We start from the raw sequence: 25,851 nt of genomic DNA, 5'->3' as shown, positions 1-25,851 counted from the left end.
GAAAGTACAATATTAGAGGACTGAAAACTATACTATAATGTCACCACAGTAAACCATATTACATGCATTAAGGAGCTATTTTGCAAACCACATAACCACAAAAGCATTCTACCAATTGGGAGTAATGCATTTTCTGTTTGAAACATTATTAATTTTGGGAACCCCTGCTCTCCACCAGCTGCTGGGAGAGCCCTGCAGTACCGCACAGGCGCACACGGTCGCGGCGGCGCCAGCGAGCCCACACACACACACACACACACACACACACACACACAGCGCTCCGCTAAAGATGTGAAAATGGCGGAGCTACAAATGCTTCTGGAAGAGGAGATTCCAGCAGGACGAAGCGCACTACTGGATAGTTTCACCAATTTGGAAAGAGTCGCGGAGTACTGCGAGAGCAACTATGTCCAGGTAGGCTGTCACGCGTGTGGAAGAAAAGACGGTGTAGTTTGTGTTTTTTTTGACGGGCATCACTGGTGGGGCGAACTGATGCTAGGCTAGCTGTTGCTAACGCTGCCGATGTTAGTTAGCTAGCTTCGGCTAAAGCAAAAACAATCCGCTGTCGGGGCGTTTTATCAGATAACTAACACATAATTTGTCATTTCCCCCGCTACATTCACGTCAAGAGGTATCAGCATTGCTCATGAGTTCACATTTCCATCGACATAACATTGTGTGTGACTTGTACATCCATCGTGGGCTATCGCGTTAGCCAAGTAGCTCGCTAGCCAGCTGCTCGGCATCACCCACGGTCTAAATAACCAAACAGGCACCGTGAAAATCAATTTCTCTGCTCTCTGTGGGATCAATCAGCCAGCCAGCTGAGCATGCACCGGCCGGAGATGTAGGACGCGATAACAAGCCAGATTTATCTCTAATGAGCTTTTTGTTGACAGAAAATAAACCACCGTGACATATTACCAACAACCACTGATTTATGATGTTAGACTGACACACTGCGACTTGCTCTTAATGTTACAGCTACATAATACACTTTAATTCTGACTTTTAACCCCTGAAAATGCTCAGTTTAAAGCCTGTATATCCATACTTGCTTATCTTCATTCATACTTTGTTCTTCAGGTTGGGAAAGACAGTGTAATGTTGAGTCAACATTTTCTGTGAAATATGAGGTTAATTTGCTATTGATTTGCACAACATTTTGGCTTGTGTGTGTGTGTGTGCGATCAATCCCATTCAGAGCTTTTGTCATTCTGCAGGTGTGATCTCACTTTTTCAGCCTTTTTTGGTTACCTGAGCTTTGTCTCATCCCACAGTTTGCAGGCCTGTCATCACAAAGGGGTTGCAATTTGGGGCCACAGTGTTAGCTGGGAGAGGTTTTGACAAGGTGTGATACTGAAATCTGACATCATTGATGAACAGGACTGATCAGGTCTGACAGGTTGCCCTGTGAAGGAGGAGGCGGCAGAGGCCCTTGGATGTTGGCAGCGTGCTGTCTGGCAGGTTGCCCTGGTTTCTTCTCGCCCTGCAAGGTTTTCCCAGCTGCTGTCAGATGGGTATTACCACTTATAGATCAGTTGGACAGAAGTATTTGTTGGAGGGGTTTTTAGTACATCTTCGCCCTGCCATGTCTGTCCCAAAGCCAGGTTTCTTGTAACATTGGTCCTGTAGGAATGGACACTTGTTGAACTTGTTAGTCGATTTTCATAAGAGAGAAATTCTTCAAATATAAAAGCCACTGTGGCCAGGATAGTGTAGATCTTCGTAATTCACATGTTGCAGGTGTGTGAACTAAAATTACACCTTTCCTTATTTTCACAGTAAAGTATTCGCTTGATGCTTAGTGCGTTCCAGGAGTTGTTTTGTGTTTCCATAGTTACTTTCAACAACCACGTGAGGAGTAAGTTTGGCTTGTTTCATGCAGGTGTGGGTTGTATATGGGAAGAGTGTAGTGAGAGAAAGACTTGAGAAAAGGTTGTCAGATTCAGAGCCTTTCTGGAAATTGCATTGCACTGTGGACCAAAAAAAATGTGTGGATGGATTTCTCAATAAAGTCATTGATGTGTTTTTGATTACCGAAACAGTTTAAGCTAGTTAAACCCCCTGGAGAAACTAAGAATATGACATTATATCATACATGTTTCACCAGCTACTTTACTGAAATTTGAAATGTATTTCAGCCAGTAAATAATTAAACAAACTATTTGGGGAAAATAGGAAAAAAACATAAAATATTCAAATTACTACCCACAAAACAATATAGTAGAAAGTAATGCAACAACAGATACTTTTATTTCTACCATTTTTACAAAACACTACCTAAGTTTATGTCAAACATAACATCAGACAAATTTGTCACAATCCCTACTATACTAATGCCAACATTACATTGTGATAAGACACTTTTATTTGTCCATTAAATTATTTGAAAACCTTATTAAACTTACAAAGTGTGCCACGCATTTTCTGTTCCATTAATCCGCCCCTTTATTCGTCCTGACCCTTTGTTTCTTAAACATGCATATTCCTCTCAGATCATTTTAAACAACTTTAGTATACTTTCAGGTAGTTTTTGACCATATACACGATTTTTGCTGTTTTCAGTGTTTTTAGCTGACTCTAATTTGATTAACCAATTATAATTTACTAATAGGGATGCACCGATATGACCTACTAGATAGGTGTCGGGGCCAATACTGATCTTACTTAAGCGGATTGGGTATCAGCCAGATGCAACGATCAATATTAAATACACTTTCCTCATCAATGACATATAATTCAGTGTTTTCTATATCAGTTTTAGGTGTGTCAACAATCCATGGCATCATGTTACCTTACATTAAAATCATTCCAATGAGTTCCACACAGTGTCGTACAGATATTAAAACTAGAAAAAGGGAACACTGGTAAAAGATCGGTTTATAGTCTGAGTTGAGGTATTGGATACACACACCTGACTTTTGCCAAATAACCTGTTTGTCTTCATACTCTAGCAATGCTGCACCCTCCACACCCCTTCAAACATTGCTGTTTGTTTGCTTGATGATTTGTTGGATTGGATTGCTCCTTGTGATTCCTCAGAAATGTATCTTGTATCACGAGAACTCTGTTTCACATAAAAGGGAATAGACATATTACCACTGAGGATTGCTGCTGTTTTAACTAGTGGGGACGACCCTGCTTGTAGCTTTTATATTGCTGCTTCTCATTATGTTTTATATTTATTCAGTTTCATAATTATCTAATATCAGTTTAACCAAAAGAATCAGATCCAAATTTATTCAGATTCAGCATGACTGAGTACAAACACATAGTGAGATTCTTCCCATTTCCTGATTTACATTTGACATGTTGTCAATATCTTGGGATCGCAACCGAAATACAGAGAAATCTAGAGGAAGCCCTGGATTTTTGTTGGGCTGTCCTGACACTTGGCTTTCACATTACAGCTGTAAATTAAATAGAAAAGCTCAAATAAAATCATTCATTCATTATCCAATCCCAACCCAAAGTCTGCTGTGACCTAGTGTGTTGTAAATCAATCTGCTGCTATGCACATAGAAGGAAGTGCACGCTGGTTTGAAAAATAGATAATGAATGTTGCAACTAATGATTATTTTCATTATCGATTTAATCTGCTGATTTTTTTTTTTTTTTTTGATTAAGCATTTCAGCTATAAATTGCCCATCACTGTTTCATAAAGCCCAATGTGGCATCTTCAAATTGCTTGTTTTGAGTGACAACAGTCCAAAACCCATAGAAAGGCAGTTTACCATCACATAAGACAAATTAAAGCTGCAACAACATGCACTTTTTTTGCTTGAAAACCACCTTTAACAATAAATTGATTATAGTAAATAGATATACTTTTATTTAAATAATTAAGTACTTGTTTTCTGTTACTCAACCTTGCTCGCTGTGATACATGCAGTGTCAGTAAGGAACACTGTTTCCCAGCAGAAACATTAGCTGATCCATCTGCCCTTTGATGCTCCTGTACCCACGCTGTACCCACGGCCAAACTAGCTACCTCCAAAGACTCCTTTCACACTGTTCTTTTGAAGCAGCACTTTCCCTCCATCCTGCTGCCATAAATTGCACTTGGTGTTTCAGTTTCATACATAACTCTCTCTGCTCCTGGATTCTTCGTTTTTGTGTCTGTGCCACAAATATTTAGTCTGGGTATTCTAAATCACAGTAAAACTCTTGTGTGTTATGTTTACATTTAGCACCTGATATCTTAGTGTCACAACAAAGTAAGTCGGTAGTTTTAACTCCTTTTTAGCATTCTTTCGAAAATACTTGAGGACAGATTAGAGCTGCGATGATGGATTTTTTGACAATTTGTCGAGATTAATCGATAAAGATATTTTTTATTGCTTTAATTATAAGCAAAATATTTCAACACTTCATATGGTGAAGTTTCTTATCTTCATTTCTTTATGCTGGGTTGAGTTTTTAAATATCAGAGCTGCATTACTTTACACACTCTGATTAGAGCTGCAACAATTAGTCGATTAATCGATCGAATAATCTGCAACAAGTCATTTTTTTTAACAACTTCTCCCACGCCAGCTTGTCTTTTGTGACGATCTGCAGAAAATATTCAGCAGATTAATCGATAATGAAATAATTGTTAGTTGCAGCCCTAACGCTGATGCCCTCAGAAAGAAATGGAAGTCTCCAGGAAATAATTGACTTTCAACTTGTTTTACTACATCATCTGGTTCATTTTAAGTTGGGTTTGATGGGAAACTTTATATTTTTAAATAATAAAAAATACAACATGCACTAGAAATGTGCAGGAATATGATTTTAGGATGAGCTTGTGGTCAAAGGTTGCAGGTTCAAACGCTATATTTTCAAAATGTCCTTCACCCTTCTCAGTCAGCGTAGATGGCTCTGGGCAGACTGCTCCCTTTGCACACTATAAAATGCAAATATCTCTCTCTCTCTCTCTTTTTTTTTTTTTTTTTTTTTTTTTTTAAAAGTCAAATGTCATTCTTCTCTCTCCTTTCTCTCATACAGTCTCCAGACAAGCAGAGGGCGCTGGAGGAGACCAAGAACTACACCACCCAGTCTCTGGCCAGCGTAGCCTACCTGATCAACACACTGGCCAACAATGTCCTGCAGATGCTCGACATCCAGGCGTCGCAGCTCCGCCGCATGGAGTCCTCCATCAACCACATCTCACAGGTCGGCAACTGACTGAAAACTTATACAAATTACCTTATTGGCTCGCCTGCCAAGAATAATGATTACCCCACCTGTTCTCAAAGTTATGTTCTTTCTAGTTTGAAAGAAGCCAAAGACTGAATGTATTTTTAAAAGAGCCATTCCAGTGTTACCATATAAAATACAGATTTTTATTCATACAGTTTTGGCATTGTGTTATTCTCACTGTACACCTTAATGAGCTGTGAATAAATTGACTGTCACAATGTTGAATTCTTATTTGGAACAGGATTTGCTTGCCTTTTTGGTTTTATTTATCAAGTTTTACTTGCGTAAACTGGCTCAATATTTTTATAATAACAATGTATCAAATAACAGTGTGAAAACAATATGACAATGAATTATCACCTGAATCTGCAGCTCCCTTCAGCTTTCACTGAGCTTTATAGTGAGTTTCAGCTCATTGTTTAGCTGTCCGGCTGCACCTTAAGTGTTCACTGTGCATAGTGTTCTTTTCGGCCACAGCAGGCAGCTGTTTTCAGAAAAAAAGCTGTAAAAACCCACTATACATTACCTGCTCAGCACCAAACAGCAGACAGACACAGTTTTAGACTAGCTGGTGAACATAGTGGAGCATTTAGCAGCTAAAGAGACAGATATTTCCCTCAGGAGTTGGTGGAGACCAAAAACAGAGCTAAAAGAGACTTTGGACTTAAATTCACCAGGTGGACACAAACACAACTCCAAATGCTAATGTTGCTCCGTAACTGCTGGATGTATAAATTAAAAACTTGTGAAATAAAACTGCATCTGTTTGTTTTTCCTTTGCCAAAAAAATCAGTTACTGCAGGTTTAACTTACTTACTAGGAGTGCGAGCCCTGTTAACAGTATAGCTTTACTAGAGAAGGTGCATGTATAATTCAGTACATCTGCAGTGCAGGCAAATGTGTAGTTGCTTGTTGGAGCTGCACACTGGATTAAAAAAAAAATCTAGATTTTCTTCAACATGTAACACAATTTGTAGTGAAAAACGTTCATTATGAAGATGTCTGAAACATCTGTCCCCTCATACTGAAGACACTGCAGGCTTTTAAGATTAAGAAAATAGGCAGCAATTTTAATTTAAAAACAAAAATGCATGAAATTAAAGACAATGTCATGTCTTCTGCCTCTTCTCGTCAGACGGTGGACATCCACAAAGAGAAGGTAGCCCGGCGGGAGATTGGCATCCTCACCACCAACAAGAACACATCCCGCACACACAAGATCATCGCCCCAGCCAATCCCGAGAGGCCTGTGCGCTACATCCGCAAGCCCATCGACTACAGCATGCTAGACGACATGGGCCATGGAGTCAAGGTGGTCATTTTGTCCTTTTCCCCTTAATTTTCAGACCATACCTGCCAACCCTCCTGTTTTTTTCCCAGGTTTCTCCCATATTTCAAGGCCATCTCCCTCTCTGATGTTTCTCTGGAAAATGTACACACTATTTTAAACTCTCAGCAGTGCAGCCTCCTTGCTTATATAAACGAAACAGCGGAGGAAACGACGATGTATGAACAAACGCCATTATAGGCCTACATATTATTTTACGGCACTTTTATACTCAGAATCGTATCTTAATATTCCATTCATTAGTCTAATGCAATACTGTAGTCTACCCCCTTATTTTGAAACCTAAATGTTGGCAGGTATGATTAGACTTAATTTTGTGGATGAATCGCTGCTGCTAATGCAAATGGAAAGGTCTTAATTAAGCTCTGTTTGCTTTTAGTGATGATATTTAAAGTGAAACATGTGTTTTCACCAGGGCGGGTAGGAAAGTTACTAGTAGGAAATTTGGGCAATAGAAAAACTTGCTAGTGAAATTAATAGGAAACACACCAACCACAAGCCAGTTGAGAAAGTTAATTTGATAATTGTCAGTCTTTGAAAGAGGGTTTTAAGTTGTTCCAGAGCAGCAATTTCCTACCTGAGGTTCTTTGCTTTTGTGTGTGTGTGATGTACTGTGTACTTTGACCTCTTTAGGCCTCTAATAACTATTCAAACAAATTTTCTGAGGTTTGAATAAATCACTATTTGATTGAAACACTCATAAATGCTCCCTGTGACAAGGGGTCACAAGTACTTCATATTAGGGGTTTAGATGCAAAAAAGGTTGGGAACCACTGCTCTGGAGTGTTAATGTGATTTTACATTATAGTATTTTTTTATTTGAGAGTGATAAGACCTTATTATAAAATGTCTGGAAGAAGTGTGGAATTCAGATTGTGTGTGTCAATGACGTAGGCTTTTCACCAGGGTGGGAAACTAATGTCACCCAGGTCTATGTGCGCTCTATGGATGTAAATCTGTCACCTGCTACTGCTAACAGGTTCCTCTGCAATGAACATTTTATTTAATAAAATGGTGGCTGGTTTTGGAAAGCTAGTTTCCCACTGACTTTCTGAACAAAGAGAAGTTTGTTTTTCAGAAAGTCCAATCATTAGTTTCAACCCTACAAAGGTCTCAAAGAAGAAATTCCTCAGATTTTATAACACTGAGCCATTGTTGCCTGAATCTAACAAACTTGGCTTTATGTACCCTATGTATGAATAAGTGTTTTTCTCATTCTTCGTACACTAATTCTGATTTCTTCTCTCTCTTTCTGCTTGCCTAATTTTGTTTTTATAATGAACCATAGTGGTTGCAAAGGTTTAAGGTAAGACTTTCAAAGTAAGGAAGAAAGGGAGTTTTTTTTTTTTTGGTGTGTGATTTCTGTATGAGTTGTTTTTCGTTTTTAATTGCTGTGAGAGCCGTCTTTTTTGTTTTCTTTATTTGTTTCATTTTTTGTTTTAATATTTTAAGGAGTTTGTTTAAAGGATTAGTTGGACATTTTGGGAAATACTCTTATTTGCTTTCTTGTCGAGAGTGAGATGAGTTGATCGTTATCACTCTCTGTTCAATATGAGGCAGAAGACGGTTACCTTATCTTAGCATAAAGACTGGAAATGGCTCACTAGTTAAAATGCTATATCTCGTTTGTTTAAAAACCGAGTGTAAAATGTACAAACTTGCAAAAGTTTTTCAGGGGTTTATATTGTTTATCCCCTCTCTATCCCCTCTTTTTTTCTTTTTCTTTTGTGGATTTAACAAACCATATGTAACATGTTATTTAGTGAGCTTTAGAGGTGTTAATAGGTGGATTTTGTTACCTTTTGACAGAGCCAGGCTAGCTGTTTCCCTGTTTCCAGTCTTTATGCTAAGCTAAGCGAACCATCTCCTGGCTCCAGCTTTATATTGAACAGTTAGTTATGAGAGTGGTATCGATCTGCTCATGTAACTCAGCAAGACAGTGGATATATATAATTCTTTTATATAATTAAACAGTTCCTTTTAAAGACAGGCTTATGTTATGAAGGTTTTCATTTGTTTTAGTTTTTCTGTCTCTAAAGTCCTGGGGTTAACCAACAGATTTCTTCACCCACTTTCTCCTCATATAGGCCAGTGCTCAGAACATGAAGGCCGGAGGAGGAGGCGGACTCCCTCGCACCAACCCCCCCACACAGAAGCCCCCCAGCCCGCCCATGTCAGGGAAAGGGACCCTTGGGTATGTAACAGTGTCGACACCTTGATGCGTGTTCAGAGAGACGTAAAAAGTGCAGCGCTGTGTCCATTAGAGGCTCAGTGTAGCTGTGTTTTTGTGGCCTTGGGAAAGTAACCACAAGCCCTTCAGATGAGTCTGGTTGCTCCCCAGTTTCATCATCACTCCTTTACCTCCTTGTTTAATTAGTGTCCTTGAGATGGTTTAAAATGCAATTTCAGTGCCAGTTCTCATCAGTGATATACTTTGTTTTGGTTTTTCATCTGTACTGGTGAGACAGGGTTGGGAGTATCCCTTTTTAAGAAGCTTCTCAACCTAATTTGTTCCATTCTCCCTTTTTTTCTTTATGCAGGAGAGATTTTAACACCAAACTGCATGCTGAGATTTGGCTCTGTTTCTTGCACGCAAACATATTGCACATACCTTTTTAAAGATCTAGGACTTCGGGCATATCTGATCTACCTACAGCACATAGCAGCACATATTCCAAGACTTGACAACTTTTAAAACTAGTGGCATTAGCGCCAGACTGTCAATGTTTGCCGCTTAAAACAAACTTTTGTTTGTGAAAAAATCAACATGAAGAAAAAGAAGAAACTGGCAGAGTTTTCAAGACACAGGGAGAAAAGTTGTGCTTGCTTGATGTCTCTAGACGAAGAATAGGACTATAGGGGGAGTGGCGTCTCGTCTCGATATGAGCTATAATATGACATTTGAGTTTCGCTATCAATACCAAAACTACTTTTTTCAATGCCTTACATGTTTTTCTTCAAAACCCTTTTTATTAACAAAAGAAGCCAAAAGCTCAATTTTGACTCAAATCAGTTACTATCTGATCAAAGAATAAGTAAACAAGATTGTGAATCTGACCATTCAATTCTAGGTTTTGGCACTTGACAGTTTTCAATATTTGTTGCCATAAACACATTTTGGGCAGCTATAGATTTAGACACAGTGGTCATACATTGCTAATGTCACCGAGTTTCAGTTCAGAAAAATTAGATGCTCCTAGAATAAATGTTTCCTCAATTATCCTTCCTGGGTGACTTCCTTTTTTGATTTTTATATGACACCCAAGTGTTTTATTAAACCGCAGGACACAAAAGTTTAGCTAGGTTTGTACCTTCATTGACACAGCACTTCCAAACATTTCTTTATGTGTGATACATGCCATTTTATGGAAATGCACTGGTGGCATTTTAATGCACATTGCAATAAATTCCTTGAATTGAAAGGAACAGATTTTAGAGCAGATGTTCAAGTCCAATGTGAAAGCAGCTATAGACACATTAACATTTGTGGTCAGCTCTGAGTCTCCAGCCCACCTACCTTGCATGTCTTTGGACTGTGGGAGGAAACCAACACAAATACATTGACAACATGCAAAGTCCATTCAGAAAGTACCAGGGCCTGACAGCGAGCCTTCCTGCAGTGAGATGACAATACTGACCACACAGCTATAGTATGTGCCTATGGCTAAAAACACTGACATTTTACAGAAGTAAAGGCTGCTTGAAAAATGAAACTGTCAGATTTCAGCAAGCAGTTTGATAAAATAAAGAGGCATGTAATTGGTTCTGGAAAGCCCCTTCTGTTGCAACTGTGCCAGGGTTTTAGCAGACCGTTGTGCAGGTGGTGAGCTCACAGATCTCACAGTCCTTTTTTTTTATTGGCATTTGTCTAAGGCCAGGGAACATGAGGAACATTATTACAAAGGTCACCGTCAGAAACTCAACTGTTCTTAATGGCAACACTAATCAGAGTGGGAAATTACCAGTAGCTGCCAGCTAGATGATGTAAAGTTTTGACTTCATTTTGTTCTGCTTCACTTTACAAGCATGACGATCAATCAGTATTAGAGCCTGACTGATACATCAGAGTGGCCGATATTACTGGCCAATTTTAGTTACCATAGATATATCGTATGTATTGTTGTATATGTTGGCCCGATTAAAAAAAAAAAAAAAAAAAAAAAAAAAAAAAAAAAAAACAAGACACTGCAGTACAGAAATGGCAAAGATAAGTTTTGAAAAGAGGTTATTGGTTGGATTTCACTCTTGATGTAAGTAATGGTTTGAAAACGTTTTCCTGTAGCTTAGACTCTCACAGACAGAAAACCAGTATACCAGTTAAGTATAAATTAATACATGATGTAGATGGAGATGATTTAAGTTAATTAGTCTTCATAATACAGGCTTGCTCACACAACACGCTACGTCAATAAATGTTTAGGTGTTCAGTGTAGTTTTTTCAAGTTTTGTAAACTGTAGGGCTGCAACTAACAATTATTTTTACAATCATAATAATCATCATTTCTGATTTATTTCTTGCTGATTGATTTTCGTTTTGTCAGTAAAATGTCAGAAAATAGCAGAAAAATGTCCAACCAACAGTCAAAAACCCAAAGATATTCAGTTTACTCTCATACAATATAAAGAAAAGCAGGGAATCTTCACATTTGAGAAGCTGAAACCAGAGAATATTTGACATATTTGTTTGAGAAATGACTACGATCACGATTGTCTATCACACATTAATGACTATCAAAATAGTTGATGATAAAAACAATTTGGGTTGACTAATCAATTAATTAATAATTGTAGCTCTAACAGACTGAACATTTATGTGACTATTATTTTTCTCATCTAAACTTGTAGGCATTAAGGGATCCTTATCAACAATGTTGATGTTAACAACACATATCAGCCAGGTCTTTCTAAACTATCAGTGTGTTCCTCAGTAATCCAGTATTATTAAGGCTCTAATCAGAGTACGACCTCTTGATTATCCCCAAAAGTTAGTGGAGACAAATTACTGGCATTTCGCCATTGGTGTATGTGGTCATTTCTCAACCTGACAGTGTGTCTATCATGTGTGAATGATAAAGGTAGAGTTATTGGGAAAAACTGTTGAAAAACCTTGTCTGTAAGTGCTAGTGAGCCCAAAGATGGAGATGTTTTTGCTGTTTTCTGCTCTGACTGTTGAAGGTATGTCTTCTTGTTCTTGTCACCCGTGGGACCTTCCTGGGTGTCAAGTGCTGTTTGTGTTTCTGTGTGTATGTGTGAAAATGTGTGTATACGTCAGCCCTCTGTCTGTGTCTGAGTTTGTGAGCGACTGAGTGTGTCCACCCCTTCATATTGACCTTCAGAGGCGTGTGTCGGTGTGTGTTTCGTGTCTCTGTCCCTTCAAGACGCATGCCAATCAACCACAGCTCCAACCCTCCATGATGCACCTTCTGCCGCAACCTGTGGCTAACGGCGGGCATCTTGCTTGTGGTTTTTTGATTTATTGTTTCTCTTCTGTTGTTCAACTTCTTCTTTGTTTGTTTTTCAAATTTACCTTCAGTTGTGTGTTTGTGACCCAGCCCGCCCACTCCTGGCTGCCCCATATTCCTCATAGCAACGTTTTGCCATAGCAACAGTGCTCAGAGATGGGTCACCCCTCTGTGTCTGCTGGGAAATTCACATGCCAGTACATCTTTTCAGGCCCGGATCAATAAATCTTAGTGTTATGTTTTTCTTTCCCCCCATTTTAAAATTGAAGACATCATCAGCATAGTGCTGCTGTCTGGTTAAAAACCACTTACTTTGGTTTTATTGAATGAATTTGCAGGTTTCTAGCTCAGAATATGTAGGCGGGGGTTCACAGTCTTGCTCAGGGACAATTTGGCAGGACAGATGGGAATTTAATTCAAACCAACATGCCTTTAGGCCCCTTGAAAAATCTTATTGTATCATTTCAGGATCACTTGAGCATAGCTTTTCTTGTCTTGTTGTTTTCAGTGCAAAACACACACATCGCTATCAGCCTCAAAAACCCACTATCTGTCAGGCTGTAGTGTCAAGTTGATAAATATATTAGACATGAGTTACTGTATTACTGGCTCTTTTAGTATAATAGATAATTGATTAGATAACAAATTTACAGTGTAGATCTTGTGGAAGTGTTTTATTTATTTATTTATTTTGCCGACAGCAGCAATAGTGTTTTGCCCTGACTCCACCCGACAACACCTGTCGGTTCACCCCAGCCAACCCCGATGTTCACCACCTGGCATACCCCATTTTTTTAAGTTTGCACTTGTTTGTTTCTTGCTCTCCTCTTCCTCCCCCCTCCCCTACACTTCTCTGTGGGTGCCCCCTTTCTCCCCCCCTCGACTCCTGTCCTCCTGACCCTTCGCAGGCGCCACTCCCCCTATAGGACGCTTGAGCCGGTGCGTCCACCCGTTGTCCCTAACGACTACGTCTCAAGCCCGACGCGCAACATGGCGCACCCCCTGCAGAGCCCTGCAAGCACTGCATCCATTAATCAGAGGAACCGCACGTACAGGTATCCCCTTCCCAGCATGTCTCTCTACACTTCTTAAACACGCCCCTTTTCCTCTACCACCCCCCTCCTCTCCTACACTTAAAGTGCGAGCCAGCTCCTGTGAACATGCCTCTCCCCTTCTTCTACTCTGAAATGACTCCTCATGGAAAGTGTGATCACTTTTGCTCCCTCCTCCTTTTTTTATTCCACCTAAACTCACAAGTTTGACCAACATTAATCTTTTTGTGCAACAGCTCCAAGGGAATGCCCAGATTGACAGTTTATTTGGAAATCCCTCACCTGTATGCTCTCCTCGCTGCTCAGATAAGGACATGGAAATTAGTACGAGGTAGAGATTCAGAGCTGTATTTAGCACGGCTAGACGCAGGTTCCTATGGCAATAGTCATTAAATAGGCAACGTCGCCCCCACAGTCCTGTCAACCCAATGTCAGCTCATCTCCCAAGACGAGACTCTTCATCCCAAACACAGAGAGATATTCATAGATTCCCGTCTGCCATGAGATAAGTTAAAGCATGGGTTTGGGGAAGAAAACCACATGGAAAGTTTCGTCACTGCGCCCCATCTGTTGGCCAAATGTTTTTAATATTTCTGGTCCGGAAATAGATGAGATACCTTTCCCTGACTCTCCTCTCAGCACAAGTCTTTATCTGCACCGCTCCATCCACAGCTCATTTTCTTCATCTCTCAGCCATGCGCTCTCTTCTGTCGTACAAAAAGTCTGCCCCATGTGTCTCGATGCTTACTGCTTTTCCAGCGTGTCGTATCTTTGTCTTTGTCTTGTGTCGCTACTGCGTCACCTGTGTCATGTGTCCTTGGTGGAGGCTTCCAGCTGCTTTTTTTTTATCACTGTGACATAGTCATTTCAAAGACATAACGGCTCACACTAACACATCAATGCTCTTGAGGGTGTCACATTAATAATCTGAGTTATTGGGAAGCCAGGAAACAGAGTAAGACTAAAACATGCTGAACACAGCTTACCTGAACTGTATTGTTCTAGATAAATGATAGAAGGAGTTTTATTCCAAAATGAGAGATCCACTTATGTGGTGTAAATATTTACTTGGCAGCATTTAAAGTAAATGATCTGTGTAGTAGCCCGTTTTCACCGCAGGAACTTTACCAGGGGCCCAGGAACCATTTCGACTCGGAAATCTTACTTGTGGGACTAAAAGCGTTGGTATGGTCCAACCAAAATGCTTGTTAGATTGTCAAACCACGTATGAAACCCCTCTCTCCCCACACCTTTTCAATGTCAGAATTGGGGGGGCTGTGTCCGACAATTTTTGTAACTGTTTTTTATTTTTTTTTATTTAATTCTTTACACAACTATTTCTGGTACTTTTTTATGTGTAAGAACAAGTGTAAAACTATAAGTGCCTTCTAAGAAAGATTTTCGTATGCGCCGACATCCCCATATTTAAATTATTTGGTCTTCCAGTGTGGGGGCATAAACACTTCTGATGGGCCTTCTGATGTGATCAGACAATATGTTTTATGAACAATGTCTTTTCAAGCTTAACCCCACCTTGAATTTACTTCCTCTGCCATACATCCTGGTGGGTAGTATCAATATCAGGACGGAGGATGGACATTTCTACAAATGTATGTTGTTGGCTTTTTGATTAATCTAAAGAGACTGATAGAAATAGTGTGCAAATGAGTTAAAAGCTTGAGCGAATAAGAGACAGATGGAGCAGCAATTTGAAAAAACAAAAGTTAATCACAGTTACTAAAGCAGAAATGAATAACCATAAACACTCTGCAGATCATCTACTTAGGCATTTTAGTCTCGCCGTCGCTTTTTTCAGTTATTAGACTAATTTGCTTCATGGTTCATAATATGCGATGGAAACCCTAACAGGAATGCTCTTTAGTTCCTGAGTTTAGTTCCTGTGGCTCCTTGGTTCCTGGAACTATTTGGTCGAAAAGGGCTATATGTGAAGAGACATTTTGAAAAAACAGATATACATTACATTTTCATTCATTTTGACTGTGAAAACAAATTAGGCGAGCACAGTCTAGTCGCAGAGGTGCACCTTTTACTGGGCGTCTGAGTGTACGACGGTGTAACAGGGTGTGTTTGTGGTCTGACGTGTTTGCTGCCCTACTCACCACCAGCAGTGGGAGCAGTGGAGGCAGCCACCCCAGCAGCAGTCGCAGCAGCAGCCGAGAGAACAGCGGCAGTGGCAGCGTGGGCGTGCCCATTGCCGTGCCCACCCCAGCCCCACCGACCGCCTTCCCAGGTAACGTCCACTTCCTGTTTCTTCTCCGAGCCGATGACTGCAGGCCCTGTGTGTGCCTGAAAGTAACTAATTTGACTAATCTTTGTTCAGTATCCAGAATTCCTACATACTTTAGGTGTGAAATCAGTTGTTTCTCAGTGAAATGAGAATGTGTAGGAACCCTGGATCTGCTGGAGTCCTTTCCTCCCTTCTTACGCTTATCTTGACCTTCGTCACTTATCTTTTCTCTCCTTCCTTTTACCTCTTCAATCCCCTCGCCTTCAACACCTCAGCCCCAGCCCCATCCAACCCAGCTAAACCTCCCCCCAACACTGCCACCACTCCTGGACCCCCCACCTCTGCCCTAGATGGCCCCCCACAGGCCCCCAACACCCCTGTAGAGATCCCGCCTGTACCCCCGCCCCCTCCCCAGCTCCCTAACTCTGCTGCCCCCACTGGCACAGGCCCCGCCACTTACGGCAACCCTGCACAAGGTGAGTGTAACCCTCTGGGATAAGCTCACCCACTCCCTCCATCCCGCCTCCCCTGACATGCATCCTCCTGCTTGCAAGACCCAGACTTGTTCATCCACTGGCATGTCATCACCCTGATGTTCAGTTGTGTAGTCTGACCGCTTGCTCTGCCTATTGACTGCTCAGATGGTCCACTTGATTTTACAGTATGTAGATTCAAAATTAGTAATTTAGACATCTTAAGTCATTCCTTCTGGTATTAAGGCAGAATCCAAGTCAAGTTGGCTTGCAGGTAATTTTATTCAAAGTTACTCTAACACCTAATCTGTTTCGTTTGATTCAAATGAACTCTGGTGCCAATTCGGTTCGTTTTCGTTTAGGCTTGTGTAAAAGCTGTCACTCGTCTCTGGTGCGAGCTAAACAACTGGACGAGACTGCCTGCAAAGGGGGGGGGGGGGTCACGGTCCACTTCCAAGCAGATGACCAACCACAGGTGCTATGGGAGAGTAGATACATGATTTAGGCATAAATTCAAAAACTACTTTTAAATCCATCGGTTGTCGGCTGTCCATCAAGCTATCTGTCTGTATTGCCTGTTACTCCTGGTCAGCTGCACACCTAATCTTAAAAACACGAGTACAGAAAATGTAGGTAAACAAAATAATGTGGTGTGGAATCTCTTATCTGCATTTCAAAGGAAAGCTTTCCAACCAGTCTCATTTTGTCACCTACTTTTGTCCTCGAACAAATAAGTGCTGAAGAAAGAACTTTAACCTTAAAGATCATTGTAGAGCACTTCACTTCAGAATATTTATCAAAACTGTCTGGAATATCAAAAGTCTGGATAATCCGGCCAGTGTGCAGCTCTTCTGCCACCTCACATTTCCCAACTTCCACTGCTGCTGGCTCCTCCGCTCTTCATCCCAGCATCTCATCAGCTGCTTGTGTCTGTGTTGATGAGGATGTTGTTCTGATGTATAATGCATGCGCTGTGTGGTGAAATGCTTGCACAGTGAATTCTTCATTCATGTGTATTTATTCGGCCCTTTTTTTCGTTGTGTGCGAGTTAAGTTCTGTGGCTAGATATTGTAATTATTAGTTAATGTGACTGTCTGATCAGACCTGTAGTGAGGTGGAAATATGCTGGAAATAACATGATTTTACCAAACTCTGTGCGCCAGTAAGAGTGATGTAATGTTAGTTTGTTTGTTAGCAAGTTACTTAGTTCGTTAGGAAATAAGTTAGGAAGTTAGGAACTTTAAAATGAAGTGGGAGATGGGCTTTTTGCAGGTACAACGTCAAAAGAGGGATGGGGCAGACGTCAACATGCCTGCAGTGTCCTGAGAATCGGTCTAATTAGGCAAAATAAGTGAAAACAGCTGTGTGTGGGTGAGGGTGGACTTATGGGTGATCCCTTTTATAAAATATACAAAACAGTATAATAAGTAGTTAGAATGTCCTCTACCTCAACCGGTTACAATAATAACTAATTACTCACTACTTTAGTAATATTTTGAATGCATGCTTTTCACTCGTAATATTATTACACTGCGATTATTGTTACTTGTAGTAGCATCCGAATACTTCTTGATAAAAAGAAAAAATATAAAAAGTAAAACAGTTAAATAATAAAAACAGATGAAAGACAATTAAATGAAATAGATTAAAGGTGATAAATAAGAATGTTTAAAACAAGAAATAAAAATTTTAATACATTAAATCAAAAGCAAGTCTAAGATCTATGTAGATGGTAAAAACAATCTTAATTAGTTATTAGTAGCTTTATATAAAATATTCTAAACCAATGGCCTGTTTCTTATGATAATTAATGATTATGCCTGTACAATGACACACTTCAGGATAATTTCTGTAAGATACATTATGCAATTCCAAATGAAAGTAAAAGGCTAAAGGCTGAATAAACTTGACCTCTCTACCAGAGAGATGAAAAATAAAACCTCTCCTCCTCCCCTCCCTCGTTAAATGACTCTTTGCTGCCCCCTGGTCTCGCCTCACAGGTGCTCCTCAGTTCTACAGCATGAACCGCCCGGTGCAGCCGCCCCAAAACCAGCAGGTGGGAGGCTCGCTGCCGTACCGCCGACCCGCCTCCGTCACCGGTCAGCCCAATGTGGCCCACAACCAGAGCCAGCTCAACGGTGGACCACACTTCGTCCAGAACCAAGGTACCGATTGCATGAGCTACAATTATTATTTTCACATTTATGTCCATGAATCTTTTTGTAACCAAGTTCCTAAACATAGATATAAACTTATAACCATAATACCTTTCAATTTTTTCTGTGTATTTTCATTGATTAGTCTTAATGTAAAAAGGGAGTTTCAGTACGTGATAGGAACACAACTTATTAGTGTTATTGATTTGATAGTTACATATAGTCACAAAAAAGAAAAAGAAAATAAAGTAACTGGGCAGCGATACCTGTTCCCCAAACAGAATAAATCCAATAAAAAGAAAAATAAATAAGTAGAATATTTGAATATACTCTGGCAAGTGCTCAATTTATGTTCATATATAGCCATTATTAATTTAATAAACATAGCAACTCTTGAACAGTTTGTCAAATTTGACAGTACTTGGTCTGATCATGTGATACATTTGAACCTGCGTCTGTCTTCAGTAAAACTGCTAAATTTGTTATAAATTGCATTTTATTAGAGTTCTTAAGGTGAAATCTGTGTGGTTTTTGGTTTAACTGGCAGCAGCTACAGGGTTACAACAGCTCAGGTGCACAACAAACATCTACTCAAAGTAACTTTACTCAGTTTTACTCAAACCATGTCACTATGAAGCCTGTCTGACTTCATAGAGATCAATGGTTAAAACCTAGTTATGAAGCTTTTCTATATAATTCACATTCTAATAAATAACAGGCATCTATTCAGTCAACTTGACAGACTCATTAAGGCAAATGGGACATAACCAGACTTGCTCACAAAGATGAATTACTGTTATTTACTATGGAAAATTTAACCTGAAACCATAAACAGTTATTATCTCCATCAGTGTTCTGCTCAGATGAATCAGTGGAGAGGTGCACACATGCAGACATACCTGAAAATAAACAAGTTTTTATTTTCTTAAGTTTTATTTCGAGCTTTTTCTCATCTTATTTTCCACAATTCTGTTCTCTGAATTTAAATAAATCATTCCTTTTTTTAAGTTTCTGATTCAAAGTCCAGCTTCTCTTCAAGCCTTTAGATTTCAGAGGCTGAAAATTTCCTGTCTGGTTTTGTGGTCTCATCAACTTAACTGTCTTCACTGCTCTTTGCAATCTTTTGTCCTCCATTTGTCTCTCCAAGTGCCCGGTTTTAGTAACACACATATGATCTTTATCCTTGTGTTTATTTCTGTAATATACTGTATATGTATATTAAAGCTGAAATGTCACTTGGTGTTCATATCTTGTCTGCTGAATGTTCTGAACATTTATGTAACAGAGTAAGCAATTAACATTTCATGTTAAGTAATTTATGGCTGCAACTAGTCAGCCAATGACTCTCTGTCGACTGATTAATTGTTTGGTTTGTAAAATGTCAGAAAATAGTGAAAAATCTCCCTCACAAGTTCCCAGACTTCAAGTTGACATATTTAAGTTTCTTGTTTTGTCCGACCAGAAGCAAAATACAAAGATATTACTATAATTTAAAGACTAAAACCAGCAAATATGAACATTTACAAAGCTAGAACCAATTGATGTTTGACATTTAAAAAATGAAGGCAACAATTTTGATAATTTTTGCCATACTGCTCTCCAAATTTTAGATACATTTTCTGTCCACTGATCATCTCGATCACCTCAGCCTTAGAGTATTCTTAAATACGATTCAAGACAGAGTAGAAACTGTAAAATTGTGCAGGTGAGAGAAACATATTGTATTAAAGAAATAGTTTTAAAGTAATATCTTCATTGGAATAAGTTTTAGTCTAGATTAATTGACTTTGGTCGTAATCAGCAGTATTTCTGATAATTAATTGTTTTGAGTAAATAATCTAAATAAATTTAAATATCTTTAAGTTTTACACCATTAGGCATAAAAAAAACAAGCTATTTTTAAGATGTAACCTTGCATGCTCTGGGAAATTGCGACAAGCAATTTGTAGTATTTTCTGACTTTTTCTAAAATTAAGATTAATCAGAAAATAGTTTGACTATTTTTTGATTAATAGGTAATTAAAATAGTTTCTAGGGCTGACTGTCTGCCACAAGAGGGGGTCCTCCTACATCTTTTATCTCTCGTTCTGCCACGTGTAGCCACAGGTGGGGAGAAAAATGAATAATTATGGATTCCTCAGGTCTGTGCGTTGCTAAAATCATTATTTACATACTGTAACGGTTGCATTTACTCTGTTGTTATTCTGTTCTTTAACTCTTCTGTGCTTTTCTTGTTTATTCTAACCTCATTTTCTCGTGTGTTTGCTGTCCTTATGTCTTTCCTCCTCTGACACGCCCCCCTCTCTCTGGCCCCGTCCTCCTCCATCTCCATGTATTGATACTGTTTGGTGATAGCCGGCCCGCTCGCGCCCCCTCCCCCTTCCATGCAGATCACCCCTCAGCTGCCTCTGATGGGCTTTGTGGCCCGAGTTCAGGAGACTAGTAAGTGGCTTTTAGCCCCTCGCTCCCCCTGCATGACCGCCATTCGTTTTAAGTCCTCTCCCCACAGTTAGTGTCAGTGATTCATCCCCTTTGGTGGAATATTTTCTTATTGGAGTAAACGAGAGAGCAACCTCCAACATCAGCTGGCTCAGGGATCTGCTGCCACCAGTTCAGGTTTATATTTCTTTTCCTCAGCTTTCTGTACATTGATTCTGAATTATGTAAATTTGTCAGGGTGAGAGCTCAGGAGACACATTATATTATGATCTGATTATTCTTTGCCCTGTTGTTTGTATGTCACAGGGCATGCAGAGAAGGGTGAGAATTGGACAGGGAGCTCTATGCTACAGAGGAAGAAGATATATCAGGCTTTGGATACTACTTGGTCGTATTTGTGGGTTGATTAAGAATAGAACCCTCTTCATGTTTTGTGCCATTGAAGTGTAAATGAAGCTAAAACTTTCACGGTTTCTTGCCATGGCAAGCGGGAAAAGAAGTGAAATAGAGCTCATAGGAAATGTAATTTTAGATTTGATCAACAAGCCATTTCCCCTACAGTGCCATTTCATTTTTATGAGACGGTTTTTCTGACACCACATGTCAAAATAAATGTGAATTTTAAACAACAACTAAGTGGGAGAACTACTGGTCCCTCTGGCAGCAGATGTTGGTGGTTGACCACTTGTAAAAAGAGTGAAGAACATGTAAAGCATGATATGAATAATGAAGCATGTTTGCTTGTTTGTTCATGTGCATGACCATGTTTCCGTATCATTCGTTTGTGTGTGTACTCGCTCTGACTTCTCTGGAGAATCTCTTTTTAACCAAGTTTCTGCTTGAATTTTTTAAATGCACCTTGAATCAGTGTGCGCGTTTTGTTCGTGTCATGTCACACATGTTTGGATGTACTGTTCTTACAGTTCAGTATCAGTACTGTGCTATAAGTGCTGTAGTTATAAGGTTCTCCTTCCTAAATGTTGTCTAAATGCATCCAGCATGGACTGTTTCTGTTCCTTTCTCTTTCTGCATGAGAACGCCAGTCAGCCATCTGTGTCCCCGACTAATGCAGTCGTCTTTTTGCTCCTTTCCTCGCCTCTAATTGGTTCTGTTTTTCTTCCCGCCTTCCTGAAAACTATTTGTAGTCTCAGACGTGCCGCCTCCTCCTCCACCCGTCGAGGAGCCGGTGTTTGAGGAACCTACACCTCCTCCTCCACCACCGGAGGACTACGAGGACGATGAGGATGAAGAAGAGTCAGCGGTGGTGGAGTACAGTGACCCCTACGCCGAGGAGGACCCACCCTGGGCCCCACGCACCTACCTGGAGAAAGGTCAGCCTCCACTGCTCACCCATGAGGCAGTTTTATAAAGGAGGAATATCCCCGTAGGAGAAAATTCAACCAGAACCACAGGGCTGTTTGAGAGTTTAAGTGCAACTCATACCTTTTCTCTATTTGGACACACTTCTGTGGCACTGTCACCATTGCTATCCTCGACTTACAGATAAAATCCACAGCTAAAATGCAACACATTTTTCAAAAAGTGACAAAGTTGAAGAGTAAGTGCACAAACACTTCATCAAAGTAGAACTCCAGGAAGGCATTTACCACCACAGGGTGATGTCTAAATCTCACCGTATACTTCAAAAGAATTGAAATTGGCACATTTTCTGCAACCCCAAAAAAAGCAATTAAGCTCAGATAACCCAAAATTTCAGTTTCGCTGCATCATTAGCACTTAATGTGAGTGACCTTGGGCTCCATTGTTTCGGTTTACCTTTTGTTATTCCACGTTGGACTCATCTTAATTGCATCTTCAGTGAATTGAGAGTGAAGATTATCAAATGTATTGGCCTGATTTATCCTGGCTGCACCCACACATCAGCTGGTCAGTACCTAGAGGCCTAAAGGTGTTAATTTGCTTAAAACTAAATGCTTGTGAGATCGTGGAGTAGCGTCTTAAACCCCGTCCCCCCACATCTCTTCGCAACACTACACCTGTGTCTGACATCTCAGTGTATGAGTGTCCGAGGAAGTGGTTTCGGACACAGCTACGTTAAGTTATGTATCCTACATGTTAATTCACACGGTAGCTCATAGCTGAGCCTATACATGCTGTGACTCATTAAAGAGTATGAGCAGCACCCTTTTTAACCCCTTAAAATACAGTTTCCCCATTTTATTTCTCCTTAAGTAGCTTTAGGATTGTTAAAATAATCTCATTCCTCACTGATATTATATATCACAATCATTTTATACACATTTCCCCAAAATTCAACCTGACATATTTGGTATCTTTGGAAACTTAACGATCTCCTCTAGAATTTAAAATAAAGTTCTGCGGGATTGGACAGTGAACAGCATGAGTTTGTAATGACTGGCCCACTGGTGGGCTGCTGCTTTTAGGTAGCCTTGATTAGGATGTAGAGAAACCTGCATTTGTCTTACAGTTGGGCCTAACCAATACACTTCTTCCCACTTATTTTCCTGCAGTGGTCGCCATCTACGACTACGCTCGAGACAAGGAGGACGAGCTTTCGTTCCAGGAGGGTGCCATCATCTACGTGATCAAGAAGAATGACGACGGCTGGTACGAGGGCGTGATGAACGGGACCACGGGCCTCTTTCCCGGCAACTACGTTGAGTCTATCATGCACTACGCCGACTGAACAAATCTCCCCTCTGAGCAAATGAAGAAGAGGAGCAGGAGAAGTGTTTGATGGGGAAGGGAAGGGGCGGGAGGGGAGCCAAGGGTTAAAGGTCAAAGACTTTGATCAGACAGAGCATGATCACCTACAGGCGAAGAGAGGAAAGAGAGACGGGGGGAAGAAGAAGCAGTTTTTAAAGAAGTTGAAACATGACAAACTGATGCCCAGTCATTCTCTCGACATAGGCGCCATTGTAAAACAACCACTACTCTAGATATATCCTTCCCTGTAATATTTCTTTCTGTCTTTATTTGACTGAGGAGACTGGACGGTGATGGATTTATTGTATTTTGAGAGTTTTGCGTTATATTATGAGGTCACTACATTGATTTAGCTTAATTTTTTTGTTTTGTTTTACCAATTTGCCCTTATTTTAAACTATATTTATTTGGATTTTGTAGTGGGATAAATGGTGAGCAGGTAGACGGGGCTGCTGAGAGGGATTTAGTCGGTATTTCCGTGTCGCAGCCTCGGAGAAAGGGCTGGAGGAGAATGCCTTCAATGTGTAGATTTTCTCCTTTAAAACTCCAGAGACATTTTAGAGAAAAATACTCTATACTCTCTACTATATATAAAGTATAATGCAACAACAATATCCTCGGTGGGTGAAAAAACTGTAGTTTCCGTACTTGACAAAATATTTGGTTAGGTACCTCAGCAGGGAGTGTGCCAAAGCTGACACTCACTTAGATAAGCACATCAAATGTCTTAAGGTGACACACGCGTCAGAAGAGACGTCTGAAAGCAAACAGAGAGCCCCAAGAGTGCTTTAAACAGAGTTTTGCTTTTTTGTTGTTTTGTTAGGGTTTTTTTGTTTAAATGTAATAAAATATTTTGCGCCACGAGTCTGAGGTTTAACTCAAAGGGGCGAGTTTAGTCACTACATGCTTCACTGTGCTGGCCAGTGTGCATTTTGCGGGAGAAGGAATCGTCATCCAGCCCTCAAATAAGAGAGGAAAGCGAGATCCTCAACTGCACAATGACCTGGATTTTGAAGTCTTACTCTACAGCTCCTGTCGTGAATAATAGAAGTACATTAGCTCGACCGGCGAGGCTAATCATTTGCAGTGTTCATATGCATTTGAGACGAAGAAATTTTTTTTATTTTTGGCGACTGACCAAGGGGTCCAGAATTGAGTTTTGCTTGCAGAGCGGCAGACTGCATGTTTCGACGAGGAAAAAAACATCTCTTATTTTCTGCTCTACTGATGATTAATGTCTTAATATTTTTAGATATGGTGTGGTTTGGTTTTTCATATTCACCCACGACGACTCCTGACGATGCATTTAGGTCATTTCTAAGATGCTTGTGCCATATTGAAGTGTGTGTTGCTGTTCAGAGGTTATCACTTCATTTGCAATAAATTGGCCAGAGTGGGGTTGATTGTCATTAAACTACAAATCTTTCTTTTCTTCTTTTTTTTCAGTTTTCCTGAGTTGTTTTAAATCAGAAGCACATACATTTGTAGTAAAAAGGTGTAGAAGAAGAAATAATATAAATGTGAGATGTATTATGTCCTCAAATCTGGACTTACTGAATATGAAAAGAAGCCAGCTGTTGTGTTCAAATGGTTTTAACCGTCGCAAGCCCCCGATACTTCTTAACGCCGTCAGTTTAGGCGTCGTTCGTCCTCCGTAAAGTTTCCAATACGCTTGGCCGTTGGGTGTTTGCGAGGGCTCAGTGCTTGTACTTATGTCAGAATCTTTATTTTCTATTAAAAAAAAAAAGAAAAGAAATAATAACAAGTGGGTCTGTATGTGAGTCTTGCATGCCATTGTTCTTATCTGTACTGGTGTCCCAAAAACCTTCGTGGCGAGATCACCCATTCTAAAAAGACAAGCAGCCCTGCAGCTCTGACCAGGTACCACCAGCCTCATCCAAAGAGACTGTACAGCTTAATTCAAGCCCACGTCCGAGGAGTCACTCTCTGACCTGTGGGGAAGGAGGGAGGGAGGGAGGGAGGGGAGGGACCCGGCTTCCTCCCCCCTGACAGTACCCGTCATTACGTCAGTGGTGGGGAAAAATGTATAAGCTGCTAGTGAATCCTGCGGACAAAGAAACCCAACAGGGCGGAGGAGAATGATGATAAATGTAACACTCAAGATTCTAAACTCTTGTTTCATAACACTCTTAGGATGACACTAAAAAAATTAAATCCTAAATAAGGCCCTTGGGCTGCAGGATTCACAGCTCCCTGGAGTCACAGACGTCCTTCGGGATGTCAAGTTTAACAGTCCATAATGCCATTGTGTTGCACAGTTAAAGTTGAATTGCAGAAGTATCATATTTGTAAAATCATCAGAACAAAGACAATAAAATTATTGAGATTTATTTGTGTAGTAATGCTTGGTTCTTGTTTTTATGTATTCAAGCTATGTATTAATCAGTGGACGGCTGAAAGTCTGGCTTTTGGGGAATGTTGTTCCATTAAAATAGAACATGTGCACCTAAGTTTGTGTTACAGCAGAAAAGAGTCTGCTAAATTGCCGCTAGATCAATTAACCTGTATATGTTTTGCTTTAGCACACACTACCACAAATCTAAACACTTCTGGATGCAAAGTTTAGCCAGTCTGCGATATTTTGCAGATGATCTTGTCGTTGGTACTACAGTATATCAGGTATGCAAGTTGTTCTACTTCTGTACCAATTTAGGCAAAATCAACAATTCAGTTCTTCTACCAGACTACTTGTAAAAAAAAAAAAAAAAAAGTACAAAAACAGGCATTTCTCCTCATTTGAGTACAGTATATTGTCACTGGTTATACCCTTAGGTGT

At 40.1% G+C, this 25,851-nt stretch overlaps 1 protein-coding gene across 21 annotated transcripts; it reads left to right on the top strand.

Annotated features, from left to right (window-relative positions):
* The first annotated feature begins 181 nt into the window (after positions 1–181).
* LOC122872450 (abl interactor 2-like) lies at positions 182–25,405 on the top strand. Of its 21 annotated transcripts, none has more exons than XM_044188697.1 (12): positions 182–414; positions 4,994–5,161; positions 6,324–6,500; positions 7,825–7,842; positions 8,624–8,730; positions 12,907–13,053; positions 15,180–15,301; positions 15,574–15,774; positions 17,772–17,936; positions 20,283–20,369; positions 21,512–21,697; positions 22,859–25,405. In XM_044188697.1, exons 1-12 carry the CDS (start codon positions 298–300, stop codon positions 23,032–23,034), a joined length of 1,671 nt encoding a protein of 556 aa, XP_044044632.1. In that variant the 5' UTR covers positions 182–297; the 3' UTR covers positions 23,035–25,405. The 21 variants fall into 21 exon arrangements, with proteins under 21 accessions (XP_044044632.1, XP_044044631.1, XP_044044638.1 ...); XM_044188696.1 differs by having other exon boundaries at positions 183–414; positions 15,177–15,301; XM_044188703.1 differs by lacking the exon at positions 12,907–13,053 and having other exon boundaries at positions 183–414.
* Positions 25,406–25,851: the final 446 nt, after the last annotated feature.

Source organism: Siniperca chuatsi, linkage group LG24 (assembly GCF_020085105.1).
Source record: "Siniperca chuatsi isolate FFG_IHB_CAS linkage group LG24, ASM2008510v1, whole genome shotgun sequence".
Taxonomy (NCBI): Eukaryota; Metazoa; Chordata; class Actinopteri; order Centrarchiformes; family Sinipercidae; genus Siniperca; species Siniperca chuatsi.
Note: the sequence above shows the minus strand (reverse complement) of the source record. Positions and strands in the feature narration are given on the sequence as shown.